This window comes from Charadrius vociferus, unplaced genomic scaffold (genome assembly GCF_000708025.1).
Source record: "Charadrius vociferus isolate BGI_N301 unplaced genomic scaffold, ASM70802v2 scaffold259, whole genome shotgun sequence".
NCBI lineage: Eukaryota > Metazoa > Chordata > Aves > Charadriiformes > Charadriidae > Charadrius > Charadrius vociferus.
In genome coordinates, this window is record NW_009661368.1 from 4,865,412 (window position 1) to 4,878,458 (window position 13,047).

Consider the following 13,047-nt stretch of genomic DNA (forward strand, 5'->3'; position numbering starts at 1 on the left):
CTCCGAGCAGGACGCAGGAGTTGCCCGTCCTCTGTGCGGGGAGGAGACCGAAGCTCGCGGAAAGCTCACGTCAGGATTGCGAGCGGGAGTATGTAAAATATGTGGGTGAGACCGAAACCGGGGATAGACCTCGCAGACAAGGGGAAATGAAATTCGAGGGGATTTAGGGCTTTTTAAGCACTGGTCTGGGTCAGGAGGGGGGAAATCCAGTTTGATACAAGCATATGCAAAGCGGCGAGTGAGCTGAGCACCGTGGAGCGTTCTGCACCTAGGAAAGGGCCCAGGTCTGCGGCTTACTGCCCAGGCGAGGGATTTAGTGGTTATTATAGGAAAATCCTTTAAGCCACCAGCCCGGGGTGTGCCGGCAGTGAAAGCACAAACAAGCACCCGAGCGCAGACACAAGGTAGGAGCGTGCCGGGGAGCGCGTCGCTCGGGGGGCGATATCTTGCTTGGGGGACAGCACAGGGTGACGCTGAGGTCAGGCATGTACTACTCGTCCGCGGTGGTTTCCTGGTGCCGCCGGGTGTCACGTCCCGCTGAGTCGCCCCGCTGGGCGCTCGAGCGAGAAAGGTGGGTGCTTGTGCCAGGTCATGGGCTGCAATGGTGGTGGGGGGCACGGGGCGATGCTGGGGATGGTACCCACCGGGGTCCTCCTGCCCGCAGCCGCGGCTGAGCAAAGGTGGCTTCGCCGTGGTGCGGAGCGGAGGCGGTGGCAGGACGGGCGGTGGGAAGAGGCTCAGTGTCCCAGCCGGGGAGAGGACATACCAGCTCCAGCCAAGGTTTTGGCAGTGTCCCAGTGCTGGAACCCGCACCGGACACCCAGAGCGGCACCGTGCCGGGGTGAGGATGTCAGGGGGGGTGGATGAGGCTATGGCGGTGTGTCCTGGCAAATGGGCCTGGCAGCGGCCCCCGCCATGCGAGAAGCTCCCGGCGTGTGGGTGGTGTGTGTAGGTTAGCCGGGGTTTTCCTCCATGTGGTCTATGGTGCTGGGACCTCATGGGACGGCGAAGCCGAGCAAAGGGGTTGGGGAGAGGCTGAGCTGGGCTGCGCCGTGATGGGGGTCTGTGCGGACCCCCACCCTGAGGAGGGGCAGAAAGCAGGAGCCGGGAAATGGCCAGGGGATGCTCGGGGGCTGCCCCAGCATCTGCTCCGCTCCCGGCTCCAGGAGGTGGGAAATGGCTCCTGGAAGTGCCGAGGTGAGAGGGCTGTCAGACTCTGCCGGGGCGGCAGTGCGTGCCGTGCCACCGAGCCAGCGTGGGAGGCACGGGCCGTGCCGAGAGCCAGCAGGGAGCATGAGCCTCCAATGGAAAACATGGAATAACAGAAAGCAATTAGTCCGGAGAGCGTGACTGACGGAGGAGGCTGGTCCCAGCAGCGAGGGGAGGGGGAGCAATGATTTAATTAATGCTGAGGAAGAGCATGGTCTCAGCTAGTGCATGGGGCTGGCTGAAGAAGGGGGGTGTGGGCATCTCCCTGGTGTCCTGGGGGACAGGAGAGGGCTGGCAATGCTCGCGGGGGAGAGGGACAAAGCTGAGATTGTGCTGGAGCCAGGGCTGAGCAAGGAGAAAAGGGGAGAGACAGGGATAAACGCCTCGTGCCCTGCCCCAGGATGCTCCAGCTCCGCTCTGAGAAGCAGAGACCCCCCATGCTGGCAGTGCCTCTCATGGTGACAGTGCCCAGGGGCCATCGCGTTTCCCGGGAGCCCATGTTGCTCCAGCTTGTCCCTTCCAGCGGCTGACGGGGCAGCGGCTCAGCCAAGGCCCTGATTTGTGGATGTCTCTGTCCAAGATGCCCTTGGGCTCCTGCTCTGTCTCCATCCCTGTCCCCATCCCTGTCCTTGCCGCTGTGAGACTGTGGTGGCCACAAGCCCATCCCCAGAGAGAGACAGGCTGGTCCCTTTGCGCATCATAAGCCAAGCAGCCATGGGTCCAAGAGAATCCGAAGCCACAGGGACCCCACAGGGCCCCCATGATGCCACAGGCACACGGTGATGCCACGGGGACCCCGTGATGCCGTGGGGATGCTGTGCCATGGGGACAGCGATGGGGAGCAGCTGGGGTGCTCGGGGGGGGCGGTTGGAAAGGGTGAGAGGGTCTCAGGGACACTTTGAATGACCCCAAGAAATGACATACGGGTCTCAACTGTGCCCATTGACTGCCCCGGTCTGAGCTCCTGCTGGGAGAGGGAACCGGAGGGAGAAGCCCTGGGATGCTGCATGGCCGGACCCCACTCCCACCAGTTCCAAACCCACCAGCTCACCCCTTTGCTGCTCCCCATTTCTCAGGCCTTTCCTTGGAAAAGCAAGGAATGAAGCCGAAGTAAAACAGTGACACGCTTTACGCTGTTCCTGATTTATTTCACGTCTTACTTATTGAATCTTATTCCCCGGTTTCACGGTTATTGTGGATTTTTATTAAAGGGGATAAACAGGTCTGGGATTTGGGGTTGTCATAGGAACTGTTTCGGTGCTGCAGCCTCACTGCCAGCCTCATCCTCCCCCCCGGGTTCCTGATGGAGCGAGGGCTCTCTCCAGCCTGGTGGAGATTGCTCCAGCCCCCCAAGCACAGCCCCAGTGAAAACCACATAATGGGACAACCACTGCCTGGCACTGGGGCGCCCTGCGGGACCCCCCCAGGGTGTGCAGGGTGGGGGTGGGCTCCTGGGCACTGCCCGGCCGTGGCCACGCCACAGCCTGGCCCTGCGGCCACGGGGGGGGTAAACCGGGACCCCCGGGCTGCCATCGAGGGCTTTAAGCTGAGGAGAAGTGAAGGTGCTTGGAGGATGTTGCTTGTCCATGTGGATTCTCTGGTGTCTAATAGGAGGTTGTGCTATTGTAGCTATTGCTCTGCGAACCTCTCTGTCCGACCTGGTATCGTTTTCATTAAATCTCTGGAGCTGATGGGGTGTGGGGCACATTGGGGGCTGCCCTCCAGCTGTTCCCCATCTCTTCTGTTGCATCAGAGGGGGCAGGCAGTGAGAAACGAAAGTGTCAAACACATTTCAAAGGAAATCCTTCATGCCAACACTCCTTTGGCCCGCGTGGTCCTTCGCTGCAGGATGTCGTGGAGGCCAAGGCTCTGGCAGTGATTAAAGAGGGGTTTCCAGGACTGTGGGACGAACAGGAACACGCAGTGCTTAAGAAAGACTCACTTTGTGCTTTCGGTGTTTGACGGGACATTGCTCAGGGACAATGGCCCTCCAGAGCTGGCACGGGGAGGGTGGATCCAGCTGCTGCTCTTGGTCCTGCCGGTGCCCGAGAGAGGGTCCCAGGGCCAGCAGGAGGGGTGTCCTGCCTGCACTGGGGATGCCCAGGGCTCCTCACATTGGGTCAACTGACAGTGACACGTTGGAGTGGTCCTGATCCCCTGACATCCGCATGTACATCACGCCCTGAGTGAGCCTTGCACACGACCTGGCATATTCCGGTGGGTTTTGTCCTGGAAAAAGAGTTGGGGGCTACTGCTCAGGATGGGGAAACCCATTGGGGAGCTCCCCTCCCCTTTCCGTGGCAGTGGGCGGCACTGGGCGTCCCCAGCCGGCAGCAAGGGCAGGATGCTGCGGGGGTCCCCACGGCTCCCCGCTCCTCCTGGCATGGAGTGACCTTAAAGCTTGGCCGTGCTTGGATGCAGCCCCGGCGCTGGCAGCGCCCCGAGCCCGGCACAAGCGTCCCTCTGAGGAGAAGTGCAGGGAAAGGGGAAAAAAAATATTTAGAGAGGCAGAAGAAAAGGGGGAAAGCAGGCGCGGCGGGAGGGAGCCACGGAGAGGGCTGAAAGCGTGTTCTCAGTGGGCTTTTGTTCGCCCCAGACGTGCCCGGCAGCGCTGCCAGCACGGAGGGGCTGTGCCGGCGCCAGTGGCTCCCAGTATGGTGCAGCCAGGCGAGCCCGGTGCTCCGGCAGCCTGCCCGGCACCTCGGCCCAGCGAAGCATCCCGTTAGCAGGATGCGGCCCCTGCGGAGCCTTCGGCGGGGAGCTCCATCGCTGCCGGCCGCGCGGTGGACAGCACGGCACCATCGACGACGCGCTCGCTAAAATAATTGCTTCTGACAGATCCATTTCTTCCGCAAGGTTCAGGCTTAATTTTATAATGGTATCGGTAACTATGGCAACGTGTAAAAATAACGTATCCCCGAGCCCAGTAAATTCTCCGTAAACAGCTCCCGGTCTCCGGGAGCCGAGGGAAGCCCTGGCCAGGCGGGCAGCAGCCCCCTGCCCGCAGCGCTGCCACCGCCGGCTTCCTGCACCCGGGTTGGTGTTTGGGTTAGGATTCACGCGATGACTAATTAGCGGTGTTAACTGCTTACGCCTTGGGATGATGATTTGGTTTGCTAATCCTTCGGGCTCGGCAGAGCTCGCAGCGGCTAATTGGGTGGATATCATTAATGCTGGCGGTCAGGAGCTGCTGTTAAAGGGCTGCAGCGCGACGAAGGCCGGCGCATCCCTCGTGCGCGTTGCAGGGCAGATGCTTTGACACCGCATTTTGGGGTTCCCTCCTGGTACTTGAGACCCGGCACGGGGCTGGCAGCCGCCGGGGGCCGTACGGGGCTCAGACCCTGCGTTGCCACCAGGCCAGCAGCCCCGTTTGCACCTACAGCCCCGTCCCAGAGCTGCCGCTGCTGCACATGCATACACATGTGTGCAGACACATGCAAACACACACACACGCATGCACACGCATGCATGCACACATACGCACGCAGAACAGGCTTCCCATGTGCAGGTACCCCCCCAGCAGACATCAGCTGGTGCCGATGTGTGTCTCAGCTCAGACGTCTCTGGTCACCACTACTAGTAGATAATCCCAGGCAATATTTTCTAAACCTGTTAGACATCACTCAGGCCCTTTAAATCCCTGATCCCCCTCCACGGCTCCGGCAGGCCGAGCTGCGGCGCAGGACGGCAGCATTTCGCAGCTTTGATTTGCAGCTCCTTATCGGGGCCAGGCCAGACCCTTGGGACCGATGCAGTCACCAGGAGCGCGGTGGATCTTGCAGAGCCAGATTAATCCTCCTGCTTTTTGTTGCCCTTCAGCTTAAAAAAAAAAAAAAAAAAGAAAAAGACAAAACAACACAAACCCCTTGCAGAAGCATTTTCTGTGAGCTCCCAGTAGCAGACCAGCATGGCCCCAGTCCCGCGGAGGTCAGGCACCATGGATGTGCCGTGTCTCAATGGGGCCAAAGCAAACAGCCCCAAGCCCTGGGAGACGGCCGCTAAGCCGCAAGGCTGCCGTGGGGACAGCATGGGGACGGCCACCACGGGGACAGTCTGGCGTCAGGGCTGGGAATGGCATTGGTGGCGCTGGGAACCGGTCAAGACAGCAGCACCCCCCTCCAGGGCTGGGTCTGGCCGTTTCGGGGGGTGGGGTGGGGTGGTGGTGGTGGTGCACCCCCCCCCCCCCATCCCAGCTGCTGTGCAATTGCTGTGTCTGCCATGATGCATCAGATACGGCACTCTCACAAATAATCTCGGTAAAAGCCCTCGCTGCCAGCCACACCGTTATCTCTTGGCACCCTCGTTAATAACACTCAGTAAAGGGTGACGTGGGGTTGTACAGGGTCTCCCCCACCCCATGTGTCCTGGCTCACCCCTCTGCTGGGGCATCTCTTCGGCTCCGGAGGTGCAAGTCCCTGTCCGGCCAAAGTCCAACAGTACAAATACCCCGACCAAGCCTGGGCTTCAACGTCCCGCAGCCGTCCCAGTGCCTCCAGTGAGAGCTCTGACAAGCAGGAAGCGATGGGCTGAGATAGCTTAACATGATAAATCCCACCACGTTAGCATTTTTATTTTCATCTGCAGCTGCCGCAGGACTTTATCAGGCAGCTCAGCCTTCAGTGAGTTACAGCAGCCGTGCCTGGGAGCGCGCGGAGCATTATCTGCTATTGCAGCGTTGGATGCGCTTTCATGATAACAATTTGCAATCAACAAAGAACTTTGAGAGGATGCGGGGGAAAAAAAAGGCAGAAGAAAACTGAGATGATATCTCTCCTCCCTCGGCCAAGCTCCTCACCCCACCACGGTCCTAGCGGTACCGCCAAGGGGAGACCAAGGTCTTCTCTAGCATCGTTCCATGGGGTTGTGGGCTCAAAGGCACCCGCTGTTCTCACGTGCATCCCCACAGGCTGCACCTCATCCATCCACCCGCATCACCCTTGGCCTTGGCCTCCAGGCTGTCCCACATGGTCCCTGGCTGTCCCCAGGCACGGGCACGGCACTGGCAGCCCCCAAATTAAGAGCAGAGGACAGCTGGAGGAAGATGGGCTGCATCCAACATGAGGAACTGCCAGCAGCTCTGGAAGGGTTCTGGCTTGCTGGGGAGAGCCACAGCTGTAGGGGCTCGAGAAGGTGAAATAAATTGGTCTGGTGTCAGCGTGACAAGGCCTCCCGTTAGCCCCCAGTACAAGAATTTGGCCATGGGCTGGGGGTGAACTGTCTGTGCGCTGTGGGGATCTGGGTACAGGCACCGTCACCACGTCCCCGTGGGCCAGTGCGGTGCAGAGCATCCCCCTCCGGAGCAGGGATGAAGGCTTCAGCTCAAACAGCTCCCAGGAGCCCGTCAGTGATTAACACCCGGCTCTGAAACACCCCCTGCACGGCTGGAGCTCCCTGGCTGCCCTCCCCTCCCTGCCACTTTCTCCTCCACAGCACCACTGCTCCTGGGGTTGAGCATCCCTTCCATGCCCATCCCGGGGTGGCGAAGGGTCCCAGGGCAGGCACCGCTCGCCTTCAGAGCCCCAGGCAGCCCCGGTGCTGCGGTGGGAGCCCCGGAGAGCTGGGGTGAGCCCCAGAGAGCTGGGGTGAGCCCCGGCTGTTCCCCCCAGTGCGGATATCCCCCACAGCCCCTGAGCTTTGCAACTGCTGGCACAAGGGGTGCAGGATTGGGGCCGCCCTGTGCCCCTCAGTGAGCTGCCCTGGGTGGGAGCTGCTTCTCACCCCGGTCCCCGTCCCTGCGCTGTGCACGTGCCGCGGACGCAGGAGGCTGCGGCGTGGGACTGCTCGGATTTTGCTCAACCGCTGCGCCCACGGCCAGCCAGCAAATCCTCCTCCAGAGCATGGGGCAGCACCCTGCCTGCGAACAAAGGTCATCGCAGCCCTCCGAGCGCTCACGGCAGCTAACCGGGCAGCGAACGCCCGCCCTGCCAGGTCCTGTCCTTCCGAGCCGCTCCCCCCAGCCGGATTTTCCCAGCCTGTCAGCAGTTTCACCCAAAACCCTCTGTCCATCGCCTGCAGGTCAGCCCGGGGCAGCTTCCAGGCCAGGCACAGGATATAAACCACCTTTCCTGCTCTGACACAGCCGGGAGGAATTCCCCCAGTCGGAAGCGTGCAGGGCTGCGTTAAGGAAGCCTGGCGGCATTGCCCGGCTTGCAGCACCCCACAGAGTGCCGCTGCCGAGCGGGAGCAGCGCGGGAGCATTGCACAACCCTGGGACGGGCGAGCCGTGGTGCGGATGCGGTCCCCACTGCAGCCCACATGCTTTGCTTTTCGCTTGGCGGGTGATGGTGGATGGCTGAATAGGAGCCGGCAGTGTGCCCAGGTGGCCAAGAAGGCCAACGGCGTCCTGGCCTGTATCAGGAGTAGTGTGGCCAGCAGGACTGGGGAAGTGATCGTCCCCCTGTACTCGGTACTGGTGAGGCCCCACCTCGAGTGCTGTGTTCAGTTTTGGGCCCCTCACTACAAGAAGGACGTGGAGCATGTCCAGAGAAGGGCAACGAAGCTGGTGAGGGGTCTGGTGGACAAATCTTATGAGGAACGACTGAGGGAAGTTGGGGTGTTCAGCCTGGAGAAGAGGATGCTGAGGGGAGACCTTATCGCTCTCTACAACTACCTGAAAGGAGGGGGTAGAGAGGTGGGGGCTGAGCTCTTCTCCCTGGTGACAAGTGATAGAATGAGAGGAAATGGGTTCCAGTTATGCCAGGCGAGGTTTAGATTGGATATTAGGAAAAATTTTTTCACTGAAAGGGTTATCAAACATTGGAATAGGCTGTCCAGGGAGGGGGTGGATTTGCCATCCCTGGAGGTGTTTAATAAAAGGGTAGATGTGGTACTTGGGGACACGGTTTAGAGGTGCTTTTTTTCGGGCTAGGTTAATGGTTGGACTTGATGATCTTAAAGGTCCCTTCCGACCTCAACAATTCTATGATTCTACGGCGGATGGTCTGGTGCCGGCTGGGCTCTGCCACTGCTGCCGAAGCCGAGGGTGACGGTGCGTGAACACCGTGAGCATCACTCCAGCTCAGCGAAGTTCAGCATGGGGCGGGCAGTGCTGGCATCCCTTCCTCATCCTCCCCAAAAGTCATTTTATGGACTTGGAGGGGACCAGCTGACCACGGCAGAGTGTTCAAGTGCCACTAAAATTAAGTGGGCCGCGATGAGGAGCCCGGCTCCCCAAGGAGGCTGCGGTAACAGGCGGCGGGTCCGGCTGGCGAGTGTGGAGGTGGCGTCCTCGGAAAATCCCCCGCGCCGGGAAGCGCCTCCTCCTCTCTCACCCCCAGCACCATCTGCACCGCCGAGACCCAAGAGCCCAGACAAGGACCTGAGATGTCTCAGCTCAGCCCTAAATCACACCGTGAATTCTCAGCCAAAGCAATTACAGGCAGTTCCCGTGAGCCATTCCCCCCCATCCCAAAATGTAAGGGGCAAAGCCCATGCACAGGCTGCTCACACAGCAGCCTCCGCTGCCCACCCCTGCCTTTCTTCTGGCAATCACAGCCCTAACGAAGCACCTGCAGCTCCTTATTACTCCCCCCCAGGGTCTCTCCCACATAAAGGGGTGGCTGGGTGCCCCCATCTCCAGCTGTGAGGTGTTCCTGGTGGTGGATGCTGCAGCGGGAGCATGCCATGAGCAGACAGGTACGATACACATCCCTCTTTCTTAAATTAGGATTTGCAGAGCTGGGGTGCTCCCGCAGTGGGTGCCTTTGCCCCTTCCCTGGGTCACGGTCTGGCTCGGCCACCCCTGTGTGCTGCTCCTTGCAAACAGGCTGCAGGTCACTTCATTCCATCCCTGTGTTAACATATTGCTTGTTATAAATTAGCATCAGATAAACTAATTTAAGCTCCTTCTGTACTGGATGTCTTGGATTAAATTGGCATGGTACCTAATGAAGCTGAAGCTCCATTTGTTGTGCTGGAAGCCCTAAATATCAGCAGTGTAATTGGTGCTACCTACTTTAGAAGACATTTGTGTGTTGTTTTTTTTTTTTTTTTTTTTTTCCTCATGGGTAAAAACCCTGTGAGGGTGCTGACTTGGAAGCCTGAAGGGTGGTGGGGAAAAGCAGGAGGACTGCAGGACGTGTCCGCTTGGCTTGTGGGCTGGAGGGGTCTTGAAATTTGGCTTTGGAGCTGGAGGAGAGATGAGGTGAGCGTGCCCATCCCCATGCACGTGTTGTTCTCCAGTGCAGGGATGGCGTGCTGGCTTGCGGGCACTGGAGCAGACCTTGTGTGGGCACTGGGGTAGGGCTCGGCTCTCTGATGTGGTTGCACACCTCATTTTGTTGTGGTGAACCATGAAAGCAGCATTTCTCGGGGTGCTGGGACTGGGCTGGGTTGTGTTTAGGGCTGGGGCAGGTCCTGGGCCAGGATACAACCAAGCGGCTCTCAGCTTCCTCAGGGCAACGGGTCTCTGCAACCCTGAGTGCCTTGGCGGGGGTGTGCGGTGTGTTATTTGGGTTTATCATGGAGGGCTCCCATGGGTTCTTGCTGATGCTTGGGCATGGTTCTGCACCCGTGGCCCCAAAACAGCACTGCTGGATGCTGGTTTTAGGGTGTTTTCTAGGCTGATGTCCAAAGTATTGGTGTTTTTTCCTATGTTTATCTCTAAGCTTTCCTTGCTGGTTTGGGTTTTGAGGCTGCGCTGAGACGAAAAGCCCTCTGGGACAGACGCGGTGTCCTGGTGCTATGTGGCCAGTTGGTCAGGAGATAGGTAACCTTCCCACTGCACTGTACCATGCTGGTCCGGGGCTGGGGAGCAGAGATCCTGAGGGGAAAAGTCCAGGGCAGGGAAAGAATGGCAATCACCTCCATCGTTAGTGAAACATGGCTCATTAATAGGCTCAGGTTGGGCACCACAGGGCAGGAACTGAAAACTCCCCCATCTCCATCGCCTGTGGATCCCCCTTCAGCAGAGAGAGCCACCGCCGCCCCCGTGGGCTATCGGTGCTGGGAGGGGATCAGACAGGCTGCCAATTAGGGGATGAAAGAACAGTCTGGGCAAAACCAGTGCTGCAAGACTTTCAGCTGGGATCGCCCTGGTGAGGCTGTAATTGCCCCCGTTGGATGCTGCTGGGCTCAGACAAGAGGGTCTTTTGGGGGACCCCTCCCAGACATGGGGTGCTGCTGCCCTGGTTGGGGGTCCCCGTGTGGGGAAAGATCCCCGCTCCTCCTGGGGAAGAAGCCACTTGTGCAGCCGGTCCTGCTGCCCACGCAGAGCTGCCCAGTTTAAAAAGTGACGTGCAGAAGCCCACTGGCTCCCAGCTGGGAACAGTGACAGCTCTGGCTGGAGCCTTTGTCCCCAGGAAGGGGACCAGAGCATCCCTCCAGCACCTAAATCTGTGGGGGCGGGTGAGCCTGGCTCAGACTGGCTGGAGCACGTGCCTTCCCTGAAACGATGCCGGCAGCGGGATGCGAGTTCCTCGTTGTGCCTCAAAGCTGTGAAAATCAACCTATTCTTGAAAAGCTCTCCCGAAATGCTGCCCCGGCCCCCGTGCTGGCTGCTGCGAGGCTCCCTCGGGAGACCCGGGCTCCAAAAACATCCCTTGTGGGAGCAAAGTGGTTTTGAGCTGAAGCCTGAGGATGCTCCAAAAGCAAGCGCTGCCCGCTGGCAGCACGGGGAGCCCGGCAGCTCTGCCCGCCCTGCCAAACGGCACAGCAGCCTCCTGCTCGCCGTGGGTGTTTGGTGCAGAAGGAAGCTACTAATGATGGCGTTGCGCCTCCCCGAAACGCTGCGCGCTCGTTCCGTCTCGGGCATCGGGCTCCTCTCCCCCAGGTTCGTTGCCAGCCTGTGGGGCAGGGGTTGCCATCCCGGGGTGGGTCCCCCCAAACCCCTGGTGTTCGAGAGGAGGGCCCCCGCGATGCCGAGTGGAAGGGCCGTGGGCAGGAGGAGAGGCAGCTGAGCCTGCCCATATGCTTCCTAATGGGGAGCAATAGCAGCTCTTCCCGGGAAGCTCACGCTGCACCATCTGCTCTGCCGCGGTACCTTCTCTCGCGGAGCTTTTTTTAAGCTCTAACTTTCCTTCCCGAGCGCTCTGCAGCGGCTGCTGCTTGCGTACGGGCTGTCTCTGCTTTGTAATCGCCTTGAAACAGGTTGTCTGAACCTTCAACGCCGAGCGGGAGAACAGCCCAGACAGGCTGAAGTCAGCCAGGCCTCCAGGAACCGTGCTGCCATTTAAAAATAACCAGGAAAGCGGCTGTGAATGGCTACGGCGTGTCCCCAATGCCTTCCCTCTTGCTGGGTACCCGTTTACCCTGAGGATCCCTGTTCCCAGACTGGGATGAGATGGGTGGGATGCAGTGCCCGTGGCAGTGTGGTTGCGAGGTTTCCACAAACCACCTCTAATCCCACGTCCCATTCCTATGCAAACTCATATTTTATTTCCACGCGCACGCTGCTGCGTGTGCCAAAGGCCAAACCCAACAGCTCTTCTGGGTCCCTGCCGCTTGCTTACGTCCTCGCCAGCTGTGCGAAGGGGAAATAAAAACAACGGCTGCAGCGGGCTCCCTGGGAGCAGCGCTGGCCACAAATTATTTTACAGTAGGAGTAACGCTGGCCACAGTCCGTGAGTGCTGCCTCCAGCTGCTGGGGGTGCTCCCGGAGGGAGATGCAGTGCGGATGCCTGGGGAGGCCGGTCCCGGCTCCCAGCAGCAAAGTGAGCTAAATTAAGGCTGGATGCAACACATGGGCGTAGCTGGGGCCGAGGGGGAGGCTGGCGGGGACGGGAACGCACGCAGGCTGACGCCGTGCATGGATTGATGGTGCCAAGTCACTTCAGATATCTTTGGTGTGTGTTTGTGCGAAGCTCTAAATAAAGCTGACAGCCCCAGCGGCTGCCTGGGGAGGGAGGAGGGAGCCGGCAGCCGGTCCCCTGGCACGACGTGGCACCCGGTGATGCCCTCCGGGCCTGGCCTGGTGTGGGAGAGCAGTTGGGTGTGATCTGGGATGCTGTGGTGTGGGTGGGTGCGTGCTGCTGGGTGCTACCTGGGTGTGCTGGGGCTGGGAGCCCCCGCTCAGCCCTGGTCTGCAGAGCATCCACCCCATCCCTAGGTGGGCAGAGGGGAAAGCAGGGTGGTTTGGGGACCTGCTGGAGCTCCTGCTGGGAACTACCAGCATCATGTCTGGCTGCAGGTGACCGTGTCAGCACAGGGGAAACAAGCTGGTCCCTGTTCTGGCCTTACTGAAGTGCCCATGGGTGGTGGGAGAAGCTGCAGCAGGCACAGAGAGCAGAGAATGTCCTTGTGCCTCCCCTGGGAAGGACTGTGTGTCAGGGAGAAGCAGGGCAGTGCAGGGACACACATCCCATGGATCTTCACATCCAGACACCCTCCTCTTCCTCCTCGCCCCATCTCCACAGCCTCATCCTCAAGCTCTTGACTCTTGCCGCTGCAGGCTCCTGCCCTCTCCTCCTCAGATGGGCTCCTGCTAAGCACCTTCCCCTGCTGAGGGATGTCACAGGGATGCCCCCGTGCTCCCGGGGTGTGACTTGAGAAGTGCCCCCGCAAGAAAGGGATGCAGGTATCTCCTCTCCCTCCCCATCCACCCTCCAACTGCCTGTGCTGCACCAGAGTCTTCTCTTTGCTCTGCCTGACCCCCACGGGCTGAGCTGAGCTGTCCTGTCCCCATGGCACCTCCAAAATGCCACTTGTGCCCCAGCTGCTGGCTCTGTGCGGTCCCTTGGATGGCACAAAATGTCCTGTGAGTTCAGGACCCCCAATGCTGCGTACCCCCCGGCATCCTTGTGCTTCCCCCCCCTCCCCAATTCCAGTGCAGGGATGCTGGGCTGCATGCTGTGGCCATGCTGGCCCTGCCGCAGGAGGACAGTGGCAAGCGAGGGGACACCA

The 13,047-nt window shown here is 60.0% G+C and overlaps 1 protein-coding gene across 1 annotated transcript in view; it reads left to right on the forward strand.

Annotated features, from left to right (window-relative positions):
- Positions 1-1,055: 1,055 nt before the first annotated feature.
- The window catches only part of LOC104294007 (tyrosine-protein phosphatase non-receptor type substrate 1-like), a 24,356-nt gene continuing 12,364 nt past the window's right edge, over positions 1,056-13,047 (forward strand). The window contains exon 1 of the mRNA XM_009893562.1: positions 1,056-1,197. Coding sequence (XP_009891864.1) covers positions 1,056-1,197 — 142 coding nt within the window. The remainder of the gene's footprint in view (positions 1,198-13,047) is intronic.